The sequence below is a fragment of the Passer domesticus genome, chromosome 4 (genome assembly GCF_036417665.1).
Source record: "Passer domesticus isolate bPasDom1 chromosome 4, bPasDom1.hap1, whole genome shotgun sequence".
NCBI lineage: Eukaryota > Metazoa > Chordata > Aves > Passeriformes > Passeridae > Passer > Passer domesticus.
The window spans coordinates 41,513,662-41,538,085 of NC_087477.1; the positions used below are offsets into that span (position 1 = coordinate 41,513,662).

The following is a 24,424-nucleotide window of genomic DNA, read 5'->3' on the forward strand; positions in this document are numbered from 1 at the left end:
ATTGACAGTATATGTGCACTTGGGAAAACAACCAGTTTGTTTCTTTTCCTCTGTGTGGTGTTGTTCATTTCACTGTTCAATTTAAAGCTGTTCATTTCACTGTATTGTTATTTTGTTTTATTTTATTTCTCATGATGTTGCTCTCTTGTGGGTTAATCTTTTGTGTTCCGAGGCTTTCGCAAGGGAAAGTTGAACAGCCAAAACTGTTAGAGCTGCTAAGAGCAAAATGGTGTCACTTTGAACCGCATCGAAGATGGAGCAGCATCTTTGTAGAGCAGGATACAGGATGGACATTTTGTGCTGTTTCCTGTGCTTGCTTCAACATACTCATGACCAAGAGACTTGAGAGTTTTTGGCAATGTTTTTCTCCCACTAAGCATTGCATTGGGCCACTGTTAGTTAAGGTAGAAAAGATTAGTTGATGTTTTATTCCTTAAATCCCTGCCCTAAGGCTGGTAAAAGGAGGGATTTTCACTTCCCATGACTCATATATTGAACCAAGGGGAGATTTTGCACTGGGTACATCCTGGCTCACATTTGCCAGCTGGTTAAAAAAAAAAACAAAAAACAAAAACAACTCAACAAACCCCACCCCTCTGGCCAGGAACGAACTTGTTGAAATCAAGTGACTTCACATGTATTAAATTGTGTTTGTACTAATGAGCATTGAAATATGAAAAGTGAAAGAATTTATTTTAGTAAAAAAGCAGTGAAGGGAATGTTGTATTAGGATATTAGGAAATGCTTATGTTAGGAAAGCACATTGTTTGAAAATAGTTAATGGAAAAAATATTTATATTATGAGTAATCTGGCTAGAAGCCTCCTGAAGATATCTGACAACACAAGTAAAAGGAGAGAACCTTCTTTGTTTAGGATGCACACAAAAAAAATTTGAGTTTTAACCATCAGGAAGTTTTTTCAAGATGCAGCTTGGTTTATTTGTATCCTTTTAGATATATTTTTCCTCCTTAAATACCGTGACTGGAAAGTTGCTGAATAAATCTGCTTGAGACCACTGACTGAAGCTCAGGAAACTTCTGCTGTCCCCATTGTTGCAATGTGAGCAGGCTCCTCCTTCATCCCATTGCTCACTTAATTGTCAGGGTATTTCCACATGGTTTGGAGGTTGATCCTGCACTGCAGTTAAGTACAAGTGCTCAGCAGTGGCTGCCTAAAAGTAACCAATCCTGAACTGAGGTACAAATCCCTGGAGATGGCAGATGTGCAGTGGGGAGTAGCAGGCCTGATAGTGCTTGAAGTCGGGTGATGTTGCTGTAAATACTGGACTAGTTTTGTGCCCTGGATGGAGCTTTGCATCAGCAGGGAGAGCCTGTGGGACCTAGTTCTGTGGAGCAAGCTTTTGGCATAGCTTTGTAGAAATGTCCTCAGCAGATGGTGCAGCATCAGCTCTTAGCAGAGCTCCTCACACACCTCAGGTCTCTATTACAGTTTTCAGCCTCTCATAGTTCTGAATGCAGGCTCTCACTGTTTTGGGTTTTTTTGCCTCTCAGCAGTGATGAGCTATTCCTAGAGGTACATGTGCAACCTTTGGAATCCATGGCTTAATGCTTTTGATTGAACAGTTTATTTTTGTAGTGTAATATTGTCACATTATCCATTGAAAAGCCGTATTCAATGTGTTTTTAAAAATTATTTGTCTATTTATTGAAAAAAAAGGAGTTGTGGGCATAAAATGTCTTAAGATTTATCATGATCTTCAGCTTTGCTATAATACATTTAGAAAGCTTAGCACTATCTTTTTCATATATATTTTATTATTTTTAGTGAGTAGATGGCATGCTTAAAGAATTGTCCTCTAAACCAGAGAACAACGTTTGCAGAACCGCAAGTCAGAACTAACACATGTGACTTGTGTTAGGAATTACTTATTTAGACATTCTTCTCATTCAGTAATTTAGACATATGTGTGCTTACAATTTAATTTTTTTTAGGTTGCAGACAATGTATTAAATTGTTCCTTTCCAGGAAAAATAAAATTCTGATGGCTGAAGAGGTCTTTCTTTTAATGCCATTATAAAGCCTTGAGCAATATGGTCTAGTGGGACGTGTCCCTGCTCATGGCAGAGGTATTTGGGACTGGATGGTCTTTAAGATCCCTTCCAACTCTTACTATTCTATTATTCTGTAACATGTAGGCAGGATCCCAGTGTGTTGACCAAGCTGTTAGAGGAGTCTTCCCATATGCATACTGAGCCTCCTTTTTTCCCCCTCTTATTTGAGGATGTGTCATTTAGCTTTCTAGTTAGTTAGTTAGTTATCCTTCCTTGGATTGCCCTGACCATTTTGATAATCTGCAGCCCTAGTGAGCTATGTGATTCCATTCTATGCTGACTCACTCTTTTTATTTTTCTTGCACAGTAATTACTGTCCCAACAGAGACAATTAGTGACCCTTCCCATGTTCAGCCTTTTGGCTTTCACTGATGTGTACATTTTATTTGAACTGAAGGACCAGACTCAAAAAGAAATGGCTTACTGCAGAGCTGGTATGATATGACTAACTCACTTCAAACCATCCAGGGGGAGCTATGGCAATTAGGGCAAGAAGCTGAGAATTTGCATGATTTAAACATTGTCGATATGTTGATTACATCTGTGCCCATTTGTTCATTGATCCTGTAAGGCTTATTCCCTCTATTAGTCCCCTGGAAAATGCTAATAAAATTTTATTAGAATAGTCCACAATTTTTGTTACTTCTGCATCTTGCACTTGAAAAATGTGATGTCTTAAAATGGTTCTGCATTTACCATGTCCTAAAATGTCCATCAGAGAAGACTCTTCTAATGCTGTAGCTTATTAGAGCCTTCTGGAATTATGTTTTATGGCATGCTACAAAGCCCTGGAGAGTATGCTTAGTTACTGCTGTCATGGTAGATTTCTAAAAATACAGTGCTCTGGAGGCTTCTGTTGGAATTAAGCAACTTTATAATTTGGTGTTCATTAGCTGAATTTCATGCTTTTCCTTTTACTGTTAATATGTAATTAGCATGATGGCAAATGGAAATGTAGGTTTTCCTTTCCTTCCTTCTTGATGAGCATAAGGTAAAATTGGCATGATTTAAGAGCAATTTAAAAAAAACTGTCTCTGTAATAACTCTAAAGAATTTAATGTAGGTTTGAAGGAAGAGTCCTACTATACTACAAAGGATATATCGATATTTATTCTGATATAATGCAGGAAAACCACTAGGTTTTTCAAACAGGGTTGTGTGTGACACTGAATTTTTTAGGTAATATCATCACAGAGTTTACCTTTTTGAAGAGGTTTGCACTCTGGCTGGTAGCTCCATTCCTGGCATTGCAGTGAAATTGTTAATCTGAAATGAAAAGAAACTGGAAGTGAAAACAGGGCTCTCACTGCAGAAGCCCAGTCAGGTCCAGCAGAGACACAGCCCTGCACATCTCCTTGTGCCACATGGTCAGCATGGCCAGTGGGAATGGCAGTTCAGCAGAAAAGCAGCATCCCAAGAAACTTTAAAGGCTTAAATGTTCTGTGCTGTCTGGAAGTTTGCCTGTACTGTAAGGCCAGAAGCTTCCAGCCTGATGATAGGCAGTCAATACTACTTTCAAAGCTGGGTTTGATGGACACAGTGAATTGTAGCTCTATTTAATGTAAACTTTGACCTTCACCTTAAAGTCATTTAATTCAATTAATATAGCGTATTTTACTTTATAAAATTAACATGCATGCAGAAATGAGCTACTAGCAAGCAGTTATAGAAGTCTCACTTCATAGAATTTTCCTTTTATGAAAGGAGTAAAATTAAAGAAAAACGAAGCAAAAAACCCAGAGTATAAAACCAAAATGTGTTATTTTGATACAAGGAGGCTTTAGAGGAAAAGGTCTTTCTTATCACAGCCAAACAGCTCATTATTTTTGAACACATGGAAAGACTCTTCTTTTTATCAAGAATTGGAGATGACTGGGTGATCTGTCTAAGCATTACTCAAAAATGACAAAATTGGCATAAAGAGTCAATATGTAAAATTGCTGTCAAAACTCTGAAGTTTGATAGATGTATTTTACTGAGGTTTATTATTTTACTGATAATATCTCATGTAGAACTTGGGCATTTCTAGAAGGCAGTGGAATAAAGTTTGATTTGGTTTTTAAAGCCTTTAAGCAAATGTGAGCTCAGGGAATATTGCATGAATATTGCGTTTTAACTTGTGCCTGTCTCTACTTAGTCCCTGAAGGCTTTGTCAGTGTATGGTCCAGCTGCTTTGGATAGCAATCTTTAAAAACCCTTTAGGGAAAAATTGAAACTTCTCTTAGTTCCCTCCCTTTCTTTCCAAGGGAAAACATCTTTCTGTGTTCTTCCTGCCTTGAACAGACCTATTAACTACCACCTTGGACACTGTAGGTTTATAAAATACGCTAATATTCAGTAAGCATATCCTTCATATCCAGGTATGAAAATTTCCTGTAGTTCTGTCAGTCATGTGAATATCTTTTGAAGTTCTTTCAGCTTTCCTTATTAGATTGCTTGCATTTGTGAAACAGTGTTGAATGAGGTGTTTCAGCTGGTTTTTTGTTGGTTTTTTTAGGTTGATTGGGGCATACATGATATTTGTATCTGAGTAGACAGCCATCTGTCCCTCAGGTCGCCAACTCTGAAAGCAGCCACAGAAATTCAGTTCTTTCATTGAGCCTGCACAACTGTTTCTTTCACCTTTTGTCTTTTAAGGAGGTTGGCCTCGAGCAGTTTTTTTTTGGTGTGTAACCACTACTTATCAAATGGTGTTGCAAATGAATGAAGCAAAAACAAAAGCTCTTGGCAAGACATTTTCTCTAAATTAACTTAATTATTATGGCAAATCTAAACAGATGAAAAATAATTGAATTAAAGTAGTTTTAATGGAGAGGGATTTGCTGTATAGTAATATTTTAAAAATAATTGTAGGTAACAATATCAGGTTTGTACATTTGAACCTTCATATGGATGGGTGAAAGTTCCTATGGAGGGGGAATTTTTCATTTGTGTCTTCTCAATACCCCACATTTTATTCCATTTGCCAGAAAAGAATCAGGACTCATAGTCAACGTGACCTGAGAACAGAGCCATGCCTAATTTACTGTATCATATTTCAGCTTGCTCTCATCTGTTAGCATGTTAACTAAATCAGGATTATAGACCTAAATTTAATATTGAAATGCAAAATGAATTGTGTTTGTGGGAAGGACAAGTAAATCAGTTTTTCCCACATGGATACTCTGGCAAAACATAGAAATACTGCTTATGAGTGCAGAGATCTAACTTAAGAATTACTAGTTTTTGAGAGTCTTTGTAGTGCTTTGTCAAACAATTGTATGGAGAGTCAGATATTTTTTCAGTTTAGTCCCCTGAAAAAAACCTCCACTCATACAGCATGAGTGTCAGATACTTTTTTTTTAATCACTGACATATTTATAGTGCTAAACTTAAGAATTCACACTTGTTATCTCTTTGGTCCCTCTTAAAAAAGACAGAACTTACACATTGACAGGATTAGTAGTATGATGTTTTGGAGCAAATGTTATTTACTTGAAATAATCAGTGTACCATCCTTTTATTTTGAATAGCAAATATGATGTGTTATGGGGGAAAGGGAATGTATTCAGCTCTGTCTTAATGAGCATGATGAGGGAGTCAAGAGCTTATGGCTCAGGATAAAAGAGCAGAGTGGAAAGAGGGATGCTGTTGTGGGTATGTGCTGCAGGCTGCCTGATCCAGAGGAGATGGGGATGAGGCCTTCTACAGGCAATTAGCAGCAAGTCTTAAAGCCACAGGCCTTGGTTCTTGTGAGGACATTTCAGTACCCTGACATCTGTTGGAGAAGCTGTACAACAATACGCAGTGAGTCCAGGAGCTTTCTGGAAAGCATTGACAATAACTTCCTGCCACAGGTTGTAGAGGATCCCACAAGGAATGATGTGCTGACTGACCTCATAGTAACTAACAAGGAAGTCTTGTGGAGATATGAAGTTCGGGGGCAGCCTTGGCTGCAGTGACCACAAGATTGTAGAGGTCAGTGTTGGATGAAGAGGTAGCAGGACGGCAAGAAAGATGATGACCATGGACTTTAGGTGAACTAACTTTAGCCTCTTTAGGGATATTCTTGGAAGAATCCCATGGGAACCAGGCCTTGCAGGGAAGAGGGGTCCAGGAGAGTTGGTTGATGATCAAGGCTCACTTCCTCCAGGCTCAAGAATGGTACATCCCAATGAGAAAGAAGTCAGGCCAAGGGCACAAGAAACCACCATAGATGAATAAGGACCTGCTGTTGTTACTCAAGTAAAAGCAAAAAGTTTCTAAGAGACAGAAGCAAGGCCAAGCCACTTGGAGCGAGTATTGAGAGGTGGTCAGGAGAAGTAGGAATGAGACTTGAAAGGCCAAGTCCCATCTAAAATTACATCTGGCCACCTTCTGAAATTCAACAGGGACAAACACAGGGTCCTGCACTCAAGGGAGAAAAAACACCATGCACCAACACAGGCTAGGGGCTGACCTGGAAAGCAACACAGCAATATTCAAGAGCTATCTGGATACAATCCTGTGCAATGTGCTCTAGGGCAACCCTGCTTGGGCAGGGACATCGAACCAGATGATCCACGGTGGTCCCTTCCAATATGACCAATTCTGTGATCCTTTTTCTCCAGAAAATTGAGTTTATTCCCTATCCTCTCCCAGGTTTTGAATTGACTCTTTGAAAGATTGTATTAAAAAACATTTTTTGGTAAAATTTATATCATGCATAAAGAGAAGAGAGTTCTTGAACATTTTTCCAATATACCTATATTGCAGTATTTAAAAAAGAGAAGTTCTTACAAATACAGAAATATGGTATGCCCTAACTCTTCCTTTCTCTTTTTCTACAGTCTTTTCCTCCCATTTTATGATGTTTTCTTGCTGAAAAAATCTTGGTTATTCTTCAGTTTATGAGTTAAAAATTCTTACTCTATCTTGCTTTGATCTCTGCTCTTGTTCTTAGCTGTATTTCCTGAACTATTGCAGTCTCCTAGCTGTTCCTTCTAAGTCCCACCAAATACAAATCCCTACTTCTATTGCTGAAATGACTTGGAGTGACTCAGGGTAAGACCTTGCATGCTGCTTTCTCTTTCTTTCACAAATGTTAAAAGATAAAAAAAAAACTATCTTAATTGTATTTATGTAACAAGTGTATGTTTGCTGTTTGTACCTCACTAAGAGTTTAATGGGATGTTTGTCACATCCCTGACTGAGGTCCCAGTGGACCTGGTGGCAGCTCCTCCTGTAGTTCAGTTCACTAGGTGGGTTATATGGAGAAATGGCATTTCATGAGTGGTATGGGACATCCCGAGATCAGAGCAGAGGCCACAGAACTGCAGGTCACAGGAGGGCTCTCCACGCTGTTGAGACCATGATTAGCTGGCTGCAAAGTTTGCTCACATGTATTTGGAAATCCTGGGAAGCATGGATTTGTGACTGTGTGTGTAAAAAGAGTAGCTGTGTGCATGCTTAGTGTATACTTAAGCAGTTCTTAAGCACTTCAGTGTGCTGCACTTCAGGATTTTTTTTCTTCCTCTTTAAGTTTTAGTCAACAGTAACTATTAAGTGATTTCTTTTAGTAATGTTTGTGCCTTTCTTTAACACAAAGGTCTGTTTTCAATATTTTCAGATTGTTCTTTGGCTGTTGATCTTTGCATTTTTCCTCTCTATATGTTATTAGTCTGTTTTTAGCTTCAATTTTTTCTATCTTTCTTCAAAATCTAGAGGAATGCTTTGAAGTACTTTCTCTCTATGCTTTCTGTGAATTCTACTGAAGTTTTTCAGTAGTTAGTTTTCACATAGAAAAGAAATACACCTATCTACTGCTTAATGTTACCCTAAAGCTCTTGAACTGCTTTTGTTTAAGCTGAAAGCAAACTAGCCTTGCCTTTAGCCTGAAATGAAGCATAGTGAGCTTCAAACCAAAGCAAATAACTTTGCAAGTTAGAAATAATTAAAAAATGAATGTCTTTAATTCTTCTGTAGTGCCACAGTGAGTGGTGCTCACAAGAACAGTAGTTTGTAATACCATTTTTGGTTGAGTGTTTGGCCAAAAGAAAACCAAGCGGATGATATTTCTCTTTCAGACCATAATGATAGTGAGTTAACAGCTGTGAGCACTCTTGGTGGTTAGCATGTGAGACCTTGGCTTGATTCTTGGCCAGTGAACATACTCAGGGGTTGGGTGTGCATGGCTTATACTGGGTTTGTAGGTATTTTAATACGCTGGTGAGACAAGCTACATGTTTGGTGGGATACTGGTGGTTAGAGTGGTTAAAAACAGGGAATCAGATGGCATAGGACCAACAAAAACTTTTGCTGGAGAAAAAAAAAAAAAGTAGTTTTTTATTCTAGAATAAAAGTCTATCAGGAATGTTTTGAGAAGGAATGGAACTGAAACCTGATGCTGTTGTTCGTTGGGGTTAAACATTCCTCTTCCAAATGTACATCAGTGGCTTGCTGAAGTGGAGCCCTGGTATTAATGTGTTCATACTAGATTATAAATGATGTGAGTATGTCTAATCTGTTCTTTGATACAAACCAGACCCCAAATTCTGTGATGGAACTGGTGGTTATCACCAGCACACAGCACTTTGCACACCCAAACTGCTGCACACATGTATAGCTGAACATTGTGCTGCCTTTGCAGAGTAGGAAAAATCATCCTTTTGGGGATTTTGGGGGACTTTGGATTGAATTAATGTCTAAGGCTAGCAGCCATTTAATTGGTCACACTGGTCTGTAAACTAAATAAATTGTTCCCCAACTCTCCTGTTTTATAGATGCTAGTTATTTTCTTCATTAAACTGTCTTCTTGCAGGCTCCCACTGTGTTTTGAAAACATGAAAATGCTCTTGTGGAGAACATTTTTAACTTCTTAATTTTGAATTATTTAGTCTCCTCTCCTTTTCCTTTCCCCATGATGATGTATTTGCTGCTTTCTTGCATCTTGCTTAACCATGTGCTGATTCAGAGCATCATATTGGAGACAGGAAGCTTTGTAGTGGAGTAGAATCTCTACTTCTTCTCCACACCTGGTCAGTTACACTTGGGGCAGGAGGTTGTTCCTGTGTCAGCCCAGACATCTCTCTCAAGAAACATAGAGGGGACACAGTATCTTTATCTCTGGGCCAGTCTCTCTGCTTTTGGCAGGAGTCAGATTTCTCTGAGAGTGGTTGATGTTCCTTGAGAAATTGTTTGCCAGTTCCCCTGAAAAATGTGCCCAAGATTGTTCCAAGAATTGAAATATTCCATTTGCTACTGTGCTTCTTTGCAATCAGGCTTTACTGCAGCTGGTGAGTGGGAAAGTCACTGTGTTTGTCCAGATGTGGTTGTCTGCTATCATGCATACACAGTGTTTGCATATTCTACATTTTTTCTTTTTAATGCCCTATAAACTGTCATTTGCCATTTGTACTTGCCTTTCAATTAAGTATTGTATCATGTGTATCCATCCTTCCTGTGACTCCTTTATCCTTGCTGTCTTTCCTTCTTTCATTATAGTTATTTTCAGCTGTTTCCACTTCTCTACCCAAGCCTTTCTGCTTCTCTCATAGTCATAGATTCTTTGTACAAACCCTGGCCATCTGTTCCTCACCCTTTGAATCCTTGTCCTGTGTTAGGGTTTTTTCTATATCTTGCCTCCTTCTGCTATCCTATTCTGCTTCCTTTCTGTATCCTCAGCTTTTATTTGTTGTTATAGAGGATAACCACCATGACTTTGAAATAATGCACAAAGGGCTGAGGTGTCAATTTATTTCATAAATTTTTTTGTTATGTGAAATAATAGTTAAAGAATGGTTAAAAAATCTGAAAATAAAAATTAAAATCTGTGAGTTAAGAAAGCAATATCTTAAATAAGATTATGTAAAAATCATCTTTGCTTTTAGGCAAAAGAAGGTCTAACCTCATGGCATGGCAGCCTTGCATGTTATGTAGGACAGAATCTAAGAAATTCCTTTATCTCCCATAGTTGTCATTACTGTCCTTGCATTAGTAAATTATGTGGAATGGAGGATCAAGAAAATTATGAGATGCCTTATTCGGTGCTTCCATGCTGGAAACCAGCGTTTATGGTTTGCACTGCCTTGAGAGCTCCTTCGTACATCCATTTTAGAGAAAGTGGAAAGATTCCTTAAGAACTTAATGAGTATGGAAAAACAACAGAGAAAGTGACGCCTTTATGACTTAGCTTTCAGAGACCATTGGCTTTTTTGCAGTTGCAGTATAATGGTCTAGATAAGCTCCTTGGCTTCTCTTCCTCCTCTGTGGGTTTTATTCCAGAAAAAGCCTGTGTTCAGAGATGCCAGACGATGTGCTCTGGGCTTTGTCTTCCTTGGACTTTGTGAAGGGCAAACTGCATCCAAGTTCTTACCCTCTTCTGAACTGTATACTTCTGTTTAGGATGGCATTGTGTGGGGACTAACACACCTACTCTTTTAAGAATTTTGTGGAAAGCCTGGAAGGAGTACTCTTTGACTATCCACCAAAATTAAGATGGTGGCGTACTTCAAGCCACATAGTGAAACCTATGCTGCCTCTGTGGTGTCTTGCACTGAGGGCAGCAAGTAAACAGCTGGACATAGTTTTCCTCAAATTATGTCTTGTCATTAGTATAATTCCTATATAAATTGAAGAAAACAAAAACATTCTTTTAGAAAGTAGACATTCTCGTCTGTATGCATGCTCACACGTGCATGAACACAGAGTAATTCTTTTTAAAAATTGAGGTGTGAAAGGAACCACTAAACCCAGTGAGTTGCAGTTGGGCTATATCCTAATCTTCATGGACCACCAGTATGGAATTTCTTTTTATTGTTATGACTGATCTCCAAGACTTGGCAGTAAACTCTGCCTATTATTTATCATACATTTACATTTAATATTCTGAAAATATGGACCAAACGCTAGTTTAAATTGAAATTGAGAAGTGATTATACCTCCAAAGAAGTTCAGATTGTGTTGCATGAATGTATTTATATCAGCTGCTTGATTTTGAACATATGGTTAAATTATCAAGGCTGGGGATTGTATGAAATATCTGGGAATGCTTTTGCACTCAGTGGGATCCTCAGTGAGAAAGGGAATGTAGAAGTGGAGGACTCATGTGGGGGATCTTGGGGTAGAGCAGAGTAAAAGCTGAGCTCTGACAGCTTTTCTTTTCACAATTAGTACAATTGGTGCTTCAGTTTTAAAACTAAAACAAATGGTATTCAAAAAGCATGCTATTGTTTCTTTTTTTTTTTCCTTTTGTGTGGGTTTCAATGCACTAACTGTATTTTATTAGATTTTTTTTTTCATTCTCGTTCATCTCATTTAATATTTCGAGGTGCTTTGTCTGATGCCAAGTATAGTATCCCTGAGGGTCGAGTCATACTCCTGCTCAGCTTAAGAGTTTCCAAAGTATCTCTGGAAAACTGCCAACTGAACTGGAAAGGCCTGGTTCAAGATGGGTGGGAGGTTAATGGAGAGAGATCTCTCTTGGCAAATTATTTCTCCTGATGTAAGAGAAAAATGGAAGGATTATTCACGCCAGCCCTGTGAGATTCCTCTGCCTTGGGCCTGAAGGAAGGGATCTCTGTGGGGTCCAGCAGTGCAAGGGCCACGCAGTAAAAGGGGGCCACAGCTTTGCATGCCTTTGAACAGAGGCTTCTGTTCATCAGCATGTAAAAGGGATTGGGGCCGTGCCAGTGGCATACCAGGCTTTGGGAACACCGGTATCCGCAGCTGAGCAGGTGGACCTGCTGCAGCTTTTGTCACTGCTTCCATTGAACAGGGACAGCTGGAAAAGGACCAATGGAAATCAGATCCACAGCCTCCATGTTACAGGGTCCTTTGCATAGAGATGCCACATTATGGTATGAAATAGGATTTTAGTCCTATGCTGAACATGCAGTATATAACCGGATTATGTGCCACGGGAATAAAAATTTCTTAGACTTGAAGTTAGTTCCTGTAATTCTTCTTTCTCTGTGGTTTAGAGCATCAGATTTATATTTGGGCACTTTTGTATTTATTTCGTCTTTGTTTTTATTACATAAGTTACATATGTATTTTAAAAATGAAATCTTTTTCAACATATGTATTTTAAAAAGACATATTCACTTGTTTATTTAAATACATTAATATGTATACACATTTTATAGCTGTGTTTAATATTACTGAAAAAGTTTGATTTTTTTTTTTGTTTTCTTTATCAGTTTGCTGAAAGCAGTCAGAAAAAAGAGGCTTTAGAAAAAAGCATTGAGAAATCAAAAATTGGACGTGAAGATACTGTAAGTTGCTTTGGGGGGCTGTAATCCTACAATGAAATAGTGCATGTATGTACTTTTTGTAAATACTAATGTAGTACTTCCAGGTACTTTCAGATTTAAAAATATCTTAAAACTTGAACTACCCAGAGGCATGTACCAGAGTTGCCAATGGTTGCTGAACTGCCAAATCTGGTAACGACAAACTTAGATGTTGGTCTGGTAACTACAAACTTAGATGTTGGTCTGGTCTTAGATGTTTCAATACTTTAGACTGCATGCTCAGTCTAAAGTATTGAAACCTCCAATAACCACGCACAGCCAGAAGCTTTCAGGAGAAACTGAATTTTGTAGGAAAGTGCCAAATCTTCAAATCCAAACTGTTTTGTAGAAACACTCTAGGTTTTCCCTATGTATGTTTCATTTATCCAGTAAGGAATAGAATGAACCTTGCCATCAAACTCTGTTTAAGTTGCAGTTCCACAAATTCAATTAAAACCTGCTTTTTGTCTGTGTCTTTAATGGGGATTCTTTATTAATTCATTTGCATTGGACTGTAATCAGGAGTCACAGGCAAGTTTCTCACATAGTTGTGCTTGTCATGTTTCCAAACAAAACTGTTTCAGCCTTGGGCTTCTCCAGCATGTAGCTTGCCCTACAGAAAGCTCTTGGTCTGGAAATGCTGTTCTGGATGATGTTTCCAACATTTTTGTTCCTGATTATACATCAGGAAGAAGTCCTAAAAAATCTAGATTGCAATGTAGGTTTCCAAGCATCTCGCCTCTGTACCTCAGCATCTGGAAAGTTTTGATTTCCATTCTATGTTTTCAGAACATACTGAATCCAAACTGTTGGCAAAAGCACTGTGAATATGGAAGTTTTGGGCAGGGGGGGGAACCCAACAACTGTAAACAAAACCCCAAATCCACAAACACCTCAGACCATGGAGATTGGTAAAATCTTGATGGCTTACAAACTCATGCAGTCTGGCTCTTCTAGGCTACCCTAGCTTGAGTTATTTGAATATCAGCCAGTTCCAGTGTTTGTCTGTAACTACAGACTGAATTAAAAGTATGTGCTGAGCTGGCTGTGGGAGAGCTCATGTTGAGTCAGTGTCTGCAGATTCTTATTGATCAATAGAATCTTTGAGGTCAATATTGTGTACAATCCTAGCAAAGACTACCATGTCATAAAGGTCTGAATTTATTTTTGAGACCATTGCTCTTAAATGGTGTGGAAAAGAAAAAAGACAAATTCAGAGGGTGTTCATACGCAGTGTCTCAATTTGTTGAGGGGTGGATAGTAGGTTTTTCTGTAATGCCATTTCTAATTACAAGAGTAGCACTCCTAAATACTGCTTAACCTTTAAGCCCAGTAATGAAGAGATCTCTTTGGAGTTTGTTAAACCATGGTTCAAAGGTTATAAAAAATTGTTCTTTTGTTGATACATTTTGGCCTTAACTTTTTTTCCTTCCTGTTGGTATTCAGTATTATTTAGTGTCTCTGAGAATTCTATGTAATAAAATAAAATGCTCAAGTGGTTCATAGACAGAAAACAGCTTTTAAATTTCTATGTTTTTTTTTTTTTAAAACTTTGTGTGATAATTACTGTTTTTAATATTTGGGGTATTTTTTGTATCTCCTAACATCCTTTGAATCCTCAGGCGGATCGTGCAGCTCTGCTGAAGGAACTTGCTGCCCTTCGGCAGAAAAAAGAGCAGCTAAAGACAGAAATAGACAAATACAGGGAATGTGATCCAGACGTGGTTGAAGAGATGCGTAAGTTGTGTATTGTTTAAAAGTGATCTTTTGCCTGAAAAGGTCTGCACTTCTTTAGCTTAAAATCTGGTATACAGAGGTTAGTCAAAGAATAGCTGCTTTTCTTTTTAAAGCTGAGCAGTAAAAAACAGGTACACTGACCATTTTTTTTTAATGTTCTGTTCTATTATATATGAGGAGGTTTATTGATACTTACTCTGCCACCACCTGAGCAGTTGAGAAACAATCCTATAATTAAAATACTCTGCTTTAGAATTAACATCAGGATCATCCTTTCCCGAGCGATGTTAATTCTATAACTTGTGCTGTACCCTACAATGTGTGTAGGGTTTGCCTTCAGTTCCATGCTGTTAAGATGGGTATCTTTCTACTTTGTCTTGCCTATTTAAAATTTTTCATTAGAGACACTTAATTGTCACTTACACAAAAGTAGGTTATCACACTCTTGACTGACTATCCTGTCTCTGACATGCTGGGTTTTGATTGGAGTTTCTAACTCTAAAGGAATATAGAGAATAATGACTGACTTTAATACAGAATTTGGCACTGAAATGTGCTTAATATTTTCATCCTTAGCATGAAAAATTAAAAGCATGCATGAAATTTTATTCAATTTTCTCTACTGCAGCTTTCAGGTTTTATTTATTAGGCTTTTACATTGCTACCCAAGCACCACTGCATAGTCAGATTGTTATGATGCCAAAATTCTCTTACAAAGTGGCAAGAAACAGGCACAAAACTTTTTCTGAAAAGAGATGTGGCTGAATCTTTCTTCTTCCTTATTTTACTAACAAAGTCCACAGCTTTAGAGCTGTTCTGAGATAAAGCCAGGAGCATAAACAGAGTTGGCAGCACTCTCCGAATATGGACACATATTATTTATTTTGAGGAGCTGTGACATTTTTGGTCAGCTGTGTTATCTTTCCCTAAGGATGTAATGGTATGCCAGGGAATAAGCAAACTTGAGACCTGAGGTTAGTTACTGTGCTGTAAATCCCTTGCTGCCTGCTCTCCTGAGAAGACACATTCCAGCTGATTCCAGCTGTAAAAATGAATGAGGTTAGGCAGATACCAACAGCAGAGGGATGTGTAACATCAGGTATTTTAACTGCTGAGGTACCCTTACAGTCAGCATCTCACAGAATGGTTTGAGAGCCTCTCTTCTGAAACAGTCACGGTGAGCACGTTCCTAAACATGGCACAAGGGAGCAAATCACAGCTGCAATGCTAGGGCAAGCTGCATTAGCTGGTAACCTGCAGACTGGTATCCTGGAAAAAAAGAAAGAAAAAAGGGAAGGAAATGTAATACTCGGTCATGCCCGTGTCTTTTGTCTGTATGTTGTGGGTTTGTTTTTCTCCAAATGTGTGGAAGCTCCATGTGGATTTCTGTGATGGAGGGATGAGCATTTAAGGAACTCGTGAGGTTAGCACCATTGAGCTACCTGTAGGCTTCCCAGGGGAATATGCAGCAGTGTCTCAAAATTAATTTGTCCTTGAACTTAATTTTAAAAGTTTCTGCTTCATTATATGTTTTGTCAGGCATTGCTACAGTAGCAGTGTGCATTGTTGCTGGCAATGTATGAATGAATAATTGGTGGTGTCAGTTTTGGGAGTTAACGTCCTTGTCAAAGCTGAATGGAAGTTGACAGGCTTTATGGAAGAGAATGAATAAGGGGGAAAAAAAAGGTTTAGGGGCATTTCTTTCAGTTCCAGAGTGCAGAAAAGTGCAAAGGCAGAAGTACGAAGGCAATAAAGAATCTCAGGCAATGGAATGCATTCAGCTAGACATAAAAGTTATTGCTGCTGTTTCACAGAAAAAAGGTTACTCATTCACAGATTTTCAAACTGCATGTGGGTGATAGGATTTTCTACTTCTGTACAATTTAGATAACATAAGCCTTGGGATTATTTTCAATTAAATCACCTGAACAGATTTCTAACTACTATTTTAGAGTCAGACATGGCTATTATGTAATTGCAATCTTTTTAGCAGTTAAATTGTTCAGTAAAATATATTTTGTAATGGCCAGTTGTCACTTTCTACCTTTGGGTTTTCCCTCTTCCTCCTTAATGACTTCAACCTGTAAGGAAATCTTCCAGATGCCAGTATAAAATTTCATCCTGTTAATTTCTCATCCTGTATGACAGAGAGCTGCCTTGGTTCTTCTAGCGGTATTTTAGGGCTATATCAAATTGTCATCTGTTTTCAGTGGCCTTCAAATTTGGTGAATGCTTTGCTGTGTCTTTTTAAGTTGCCGCCTCCCTCAGCAGAGTTTTGCAGAAACAAACCAACTGCACAGCAGCAAGGCTCATTAAAACGTGCACGCACACACATACATAATTTTCAGGGTCAAAACAAAAGTTTGAATGATTCATAGCAAATATCTGAAGACTCAGCTAAAAACTGAACATCTGTCTTTGCTTCCTGAGTCTCATGGTGGGAAAGTCAAACTTGACCATGTAACAAAATATATTATAATGCATATTCACAAGGGGGCAAATGGGAAAACTAATAACTCTGATTTTTGCTGACTTCGCTGTTTAGTTAGTTCACTGTTTTAGTGTCACTAACAAATGTTTTGCTCTAAGTTTTGGCTTTGTTTCCTTGGCTTTTGTATTAGAAGTACATTGCAATGTAAATGTTAATGCCTTCTCAAATTTACAGCATTTGAACACAGAACTTATGTGTAACAAGTAACTACAGTAAATAGCAGAAGCAACAAGATTTAGGGACTGACCACTAGAGGAAGCTACATAATAGTCTGGTCTTGTGGAGATATTCAGATAATTCCATTTTACAGGAACAGTATTGTAAAAATATATCTAGAACAGCAAAATATGTGGATTTTTTTTCTAATGACCTTTGCAGTTCAGAAGTTTGTCATTGCCACTTGGTAATGTTGTTTAAGATACCTTGTGTGAGTTAGGATCGATTAATAATTTATTTCTCAAAGGCAGTAAAACTGACAAGAATCATTTGAAGTAAAAATGCCAAACAAATACTTTTCTATTCAACTTGTGACCCTGCTTCAGATGGTACAGGACAGGAACATTGTTTCTCACCTTTGAGATGTATCTGTGTAGGCTGGAGTGTATTGTCATGGGAGAGCAGCCATTGTAGAGAGATTTGTCTCTTATGTGACATGGCATGCACGTATGCAGAGTTGGAGACATGATGCTGCTAGGTTCTCTAAAGGTTATGGTAGACAACAAAGCCATGGAGAGTGCAAGCTTACAATAGTTCATAATTTATGCAGATTTTCATAAGGTCAACAGAAAAAGCTCCACCTAATATCAAGATTACCCTGCTGCATAAGTTGAATTCTTTCTGCCACCAGAGAGAGGTGTTAGGGACCTAATAAGTTTTTTTCTCATAATTAATTTTGTAGAAAAGTTTGTCTGGCACCATAAGTGTATAAATGGTAGGGACTTTCCTCTGAGTTGCTGGTCAGCTTGTAATTGGAAACAGCTAAACCACTTTCAGTGCTCACTGTAAACTAAACATTTCTAGAATTTCAAACTTCTTGTTCTTTCACTGTAATAAGAGGAATTAAAATTATTAAAACATTGTTAGGCCTTTGCTTTTTTTTTTCCACAATAGCCATGCTTTGTTACTATGTGCCTTTGGATAGGGCAGTCCTTTCAGAAATAGTTACATACTGACTGAAGTGACTTCTGTGTGATATGATTGCTAATATTTTATGGGGCCTGGGATCTTGCCTGTCAGCATTCCTTTTTGATTTAGTGTGTTTTTAGAATGTCTGGTTACTGATAACTTTTATGTCTTAGGCTTTTCCCTTTAAAACAGTGATCTGAACATGTCTAGGCAAACTTGTTTTCTCAAAAATTAGCAAACTACCAGATACAACACATGTAGCAATTTTGGTGTCAACCTTTTTACTTTAGCTCTCTCTGTTTATTTTTATCCTGTGACAAGAGAGACAAGTGGTTCAAATGGACACTGTTTTAAACTACAAATATCCACATAGTTATTCTTTTGACTCTCTGAATGTGTGGTCTCAGAGGCATTACTGCCAGTCCAGTTCAGGTTATTTTCTAAAGCTAATACTTACTTGATTCTGTGAAAATAAATTTGGGTAAAACATCCATTTACTAAATTCCATGAAAATGTCATGTTATATGTAATATGTACTTGACAATGTCCTTTTTTTCCTTTTAGGTCCTTCAAAAATTTCTAATTCTGATGTTTCTAAACAATGAAAATTGTAGCTTGACAAACTGAGGAATTGTCAGGGTATACAGACAATATGAGAAAATCATTCTATACTGTTCCATTTTTTTCATAATCTTAATATCTAAAGGGTGAATGCTGAAAAGTTAATGTTGATTTAGCTACTGGATTTTTTGGAATGCATAGTTTGGGGGTTGTTTTTTTGGGGGTGGTTTATTTGTTGATACACCCAGCTACTCTCTTATGTTCAAATCAGTTTGAAAATATGTTACATATGCAGATGTACTTCATGTTATAAAAGCTTTAGAACCAAGTGTTAGATTCTTTGGGGGACTCTTACTAATGCTGGGAATAGTTCCTGTTCTCAGAAGAGAAACAGTAGTGAAGAAATTAAATGACGATTGGACTATACTGGCTAATGGAGAGACTTTAAAATGAGTTGCATCAGTTTTACTCAAAATGCATCAGAATGCCAATAATTTACGAAAGGGTTTAATGGGTTGTTGTTCAAAGATGGATCGTTGTTCAGAAATTGTATCAGAAAGGTGGTTTAAACTAAAAAACCTTGTCAGCAATATCAGCTAATGAACTATTAAGTATCTATGTTTAAAATTTAATGTTTCCACTTGGAAAAGTGGAAGTCTGCAAAAAATTTTAAGCCTGGTCTAGGTGCCACCGGGTCAATAGTGTACAGATGAAGGCTTTAGAGAAAATGGTTTTTTAATCACCTTTAGATGCAGTATGTTCAGTTTGCAATTAGGAGGATGTTTCCTAGCTACTGACCATGAAATATGCACCTGGCATCTGAGAGACAAGCTGTGCTTTTTACAGTTTGTACAGCAATGCCATTAACAAAGGTCTGCAGTTGGAAATTAGTCATTCTGTTGATGTTAGACTTCATCACTCACACTTATGTTAGTCCTCGTGGGTTAAACTAAGATTTCTTTGGAGTGAATCAGACACTTCTACTTGCTTAAAAGTACATAGAAAAATAATAGTTATAAAAGCTAATAGTTAAAAAGAACTCCTTTTTTTTAGTTAGTCTCATATTACAGAGTATTGTATATTTAATATATTCGTCTCCGGAGAGTCTGTGTGAGAATATGATAGGAAATAGACAATGCATGTTCATGTATGTGACTTGCAGGCTATCTTCTACTAACCAAAGCAAAACTACACAGCTCACACACCCACACCTTTTTTTCCTCCTTCATCATTGAGTATACCAGAATATATATAGATGTGCACCAGTAACAAAAGGACATGTTTGCTCTAGTGGTTCTCAACAAACTAAGAATTTTATTTTGTTTCCCCTGCTCCCTATACTGGTCTTGGAATGGCTTGTCATTCATTTGGAAGGTTGACAAATTAATGATTCAAAAATTACATTAAAAGATAAACTTATGAAAACTAAACATAACTTAGTTTCTAGGAAGAATGAGGAGTGATAAATGGACTTGTATGTAAACATAGCTTCATACAGTAATGCTAAAATTTTAGCTGTTGAGAAAAGGAACAGGATATTTAATGAATGGAGCTACAAATGCGTACTTGGATTACTGATTCAAGGTCCTTTGGTAATCATAAGAAACTGGATAGAATTGCCAGTTTAATCAGAGTATCTGCTCCTTTGTCTTCAGCCCTTCTAATTTTTTTTTTTTTTATCTTGAAAATCAAAGGAGGCTTGTTTTCATTTCAGCTATTGAAAAAGCTGGTCTTTTGACTAAGGAAACACTTGCTAAGCAGAATTTGGCTGTGATTACCGGAGGCTGTAATGTAGAGGTTTAAGGACCTTCCCTGACAAAAGCAAGTTACAGAGTTCTCACCTTGGCCCTTCATTCCAGTGCTGAAGTTCACGAGTGATAAAAGCAAGTTGTCAGCTCAAGTTAGGAACTGATGGTGTATATGCCCCTGTCTTGTGATGGACTCCACTGAGGTCTTTGAAATCTCTCTTTCCATCCAGAAAATCTGATGAATTCTTTCACTGCCTTCTTCACAAGACTTTCATACATGTGGTCATTTGTCATGTACCTCACAGAATTGTCTGTCATGTGGTAGTTTTGAAGAGCAACCAGGGATCTTCTGACCAACTAGGAATAGGTGACAAATTTTCATAAGGGCATTTTCATGAACTCTGCAATGAGTTGAACTGTTAGAAAATGGATTTGAAAAAAACTGAATGAGGGAGCAAAAGGACTATGCAAATGAGTGAGCAGCTTTTTTTTTGACTTTTTCCTAGAAATAAAGGAAAATATAACAGCCATGAAGAATGAGTGAAGGGCTACCAGGTCAAACTGGGCAACTTAAGAAGTGTCTGTACATACGTACCTAAGGCATAAAGCTTAAAGTGAAATGTGGGGCTTTTGGCTGAAGCTGGAAAGCTTAACTCCAGAAGGGTCATTTGGCTTTCAGTTTCAGAGAATTTCTCTGTCTCTGTGTTTGATCTTCAGATAAGAGGTTACTCTGCAATGAGAAATTGTCCTAAATATTTAGACTCATGCATACTTGTGTTTTATGCCTCAAATACATTCTAGCCAGACTGTTCTTAGGGAGTGTCAGCTTAAGCCAACTTGCTTTAAAATGAAGCTGCATTTTAGCTAGCAAGCAAAAAGCTGTGTTTTGTCACTGGGACTTTTTTGGACACTCAGAAAGAAGGCAGTTGGAGGACCAAATCTTTAGAGAACATATGTAGCAAACACCTCGCTTAAATGAATTTGCCACTCTGGAAGGTTACTTTTACTTTAAATCAAATGAGAATGCTCACAAGACATGTTTTTGTTCTTTTTCTTTATTTTGTTTCTTATTTGTTTATATTGGAATGACAAAAAAAGTCATTCAAGTGAGAGGCTCCTAGGTGAAGTATGTAGGAATAGCTTTATTGTCTCTGCCAGTAAATCCTTGTGGCAAAAGCTGTTGAGCTGCTTGGGAATGGTAGGCACTTGATAAAATTTGTGATGTGGAAAATGGCTACTTACGGCTACATTTATGACACTCTTTTATTTAGGAGTAAATTGGCTTATGGCTACATTTATGACACTCTTGTCCTTAGGAGTGCCCTGATGAAAGCATCTCATCTATAGATCCATTTATATATGAAACAAAAAGGCTTTTGTGGAGTAAGTATTTTGCTTCTGTCTTCTAGTGTTAGACCTGCTAGGCTAGTTATGTATGGTAGCACTCATTCAGATAATTTTGATAAAATTTTGGTGATGTTTGAAGGAATGTACTGGTCTATAGCTTTTCATGACTTTCACATGCAAAATTAGGTCGGGAAGTGTATTGTGGATTTTAGTTCATTGTCTTTGCTGCTAACATGCAGAACTGTCAAATTGAGATCTTCCCTGGCCTTGCTTAAAAAAAAAGTATTGCTAATATTTTATGTTAAAATATCTCCCATATTTTATGGGATGGTATGTTATGTTTTCATTATGGGTTTATCTGAATAATGACTGTATATTCCTAATGTAGATACCTTGTTCTGTGCTATTTAACTGAAGATTTTGCAGAGCAGATTGTATAAGTGCAAGACTAATGTTGGCACATTTGACAGTATTTCCAATGGTTTTTCTTCCCTTCTCACTTTAATGTCATATGAGCTAGTTTCACTGAACAGAGCAGGATGTCAGAGAAAAATTCAGAACAGAAGTTAAGTTGGAAACACCTAGAACAACACAGAAGTTTTCTCTCTGCCATTGTATGAGATCTTTGTAGATTGAGGGAAGTTTGTCTTTGGTGTTTTGACTCAGTTTTGCGTGACACTGTTTTAAGGAAGGTAGGGAAATACAATCCAGATGAAACAGCAGTTGTGTGAATCTCAAACTATAATGTGTGAGCAATTCGGTATCAGAAAGGGAGGTGGAATTGATGAAGCTCTGTAATGTGGTCTGTCATACAGGTGCATCTGCTCAGTGTTTATATTGGTGAGCTGGATAATACAACAGAAGATTTTCTTCTGTTATATTTGCAGATGATGACACTAGGAGAGACTGCATGGACAAAGTGCAATTTCAAAATGGTCATGACAAATTGCAAAGATGGTCTAATAAACAATGGATAGCATTCAGTAGTGTCAAGTGCAAGGGTGTTACCTGTACTCAAGGATATTGTGCTACACAAATGATCTGAGGCTGTTGGTTAAGGGGGAAAGATTTGAAAAAAGATGTCAGAGTTACTGTAGTTTACAGGTTGAATATAAAAATTTTTGTTCTGCCAAGTAAAACCCCCTCACTAAGATACAAAAGCAATGGTATAACCTACAATGAGATGTAGGAAATAATCTTTCTCCTCGAGGCAGAAAATGTGGCACTAAAGGCTTTAGCATGGCTTCAGCTGTAACACAGTGTCAGTGTTGGATATCCTACCTGGATATAACCTAATTTTTTTCAAAGCATTCATATATTCATGTAATTAAGTGCTCAGAGTAGAGCAAAAGGACATTGAGAAATCACATTGTAAGAGACAAAGAAACTTTACCAAAATAGGGCTCAAAGAAGATGGTTCCTGGTGGGTTTTGCATATCTGTATCTCCTCAGGAAAAGAAATGGAATAGCCTGTTACTCAGGTTCATGGAGAAGATGGCAAAAAGTAATAGCCTTAAATTGTAGGGCCAGAAAATTGGAAACCTTAAAAACAGGCAACAAATACCTCAGAAATGGCATAGGTAAAGTTGAACATGCCTTGAGTTGTGGTGACAGAGACCAGAGAACCTCTTGCAATGCCTTCCAGACTTTTGTCTACAATGTCTGTGACAAGTGAGGTCACAGCAGATTGCAATCCACACCTGGCCAAAAACCATGGTGCCCTGGGATGTGAAATACAGTTGTGAAATACAGTTCAGCAGCTCAGAAGTGTGCAAGTTCCTTCAGCTGTGCTGGAGAAGTGGCATTTATTAGTGAATGAAGTGGAGAAGGAAGAGTTGTCCAGTGCAAGAAAAACAGAGTGGTGTCAGGGAGCCCTGAATCAGCCCTGAATCAAGTTGGTGTGCTTGTTTCTGTTTTGCAAGCTCTTTGCTTCCCTCTGTTCTTTAGATTGATGTATTTTAGTTATGCAACTGAGATTTCAGCATGGGTATTCAAGTACAACACCTGAAATGTAAATGGTCTTTTTCTGTAGGTACATGAATAGAGTAAACTTAAGTGCAAGAGCATGTCTTGCATAGAGGAATTTTTTGGTAGCAATTCTGACAAACTCTGTTGGACATTTTTCAAGGAGAACCTGTGTAAGTACTGATGAAATTTGACAGTGTGACCTTTCCACACAGGACAGAGGGAGTTTTTTGCTGATCAGACTTGACACTTTTTTCAAACACACTGACAGACATCGTAGACCCTGTAAAAGCATATTCTCAGCTATGTGGATCAGTTTCTTAGTAGCTTTACTGTGCACTGCTACGTCTCACCAGGTAGACAAGATTGGCACTGTGGTGTCTATATGCTCAGGTTCATTTTCAAGCATATATACACTGGTGTGTGCAGCAAAAATTCTGATTTAGTTAATTCATATATCAGTATTCTTGACTATTTTTCTATCTCAAATAGCTTATATTGTGTTCTATGCTTTTCAGAATAGTTGTAGATCAGTAGGTAGCATTCATAACTGTCAGTGCTTTTTCTTGGAGTGCTGAAACTTTATTCAGAGTCTAATATAAGTCAGTATAAAAAATTGTGTTGAGTTTGTGATGCCATTTAAATGAGAAATCAGTTTACACATTGGCTTGAATTTAGTAATGAATTCTGAAGCATTGTGACCTGTTGATTAATATCATGAGGAAAAATGTTGTGTAGGATACTGGAGTATGGGGGAAGAGTGATGTGTTATTTTGAATTCAAAGGAGTTGACAGAATTCTGATGTGCTATCACTTTCCTACATAGCAGCTCTTTATTCTGTTTATAAGAGGAAATGCCTCTTTGGGAAGCATGGGGGAGGATAAAGATTTCCAATAGTATGGAGGTATCTGCCTGGTACAGGGTTACAAAACATTTTTGTAAAGCTCTTCTTGCCACATTGCAGTTCAGCCTGTTGACAGTGTTGTAGATTACTTATTCTCAAGGATACTCAAATGTGGACTTTAAGAAGCCACTTCATCACATCATTGCCATAAATATTCTCCAATGGCAAGCCACAGGCTCTTGATCAGAGTCTGTGGTGTCAGTTTGTGAATGGACATGTGGA

General features: G+C 37.7%; 1 protein-coding gene across 4 annotated transcripts in view; it reads left to right on the forward strand.

The window, feature by feature from the left end:
• MND1 (meiotic nuclear divisions 1) overlaps nt 1-24,424 on the forward strand; it is a 40,439-nt gene that overhangs the window by 9,133 nt on the left and 6,882 nt on the right. For all 4 annotated transcript variants that reach the window (XM_064417417.1, XM_064417416.1, XM_064417418.1 and 1 more), the window contains exons 5-6: nt 12,231-12,305; nt 13,946-14,060. In XM_064417417.1, the coding sequence (XP_064273487.1) occupies nt 12,231-12,305; nt 13,946-14,060 (190 nt within the window). The remainder of the gene's footprint in view (nt 1-12,230; nt 12,306-13,945; nt 14,061-24,424) is intronic.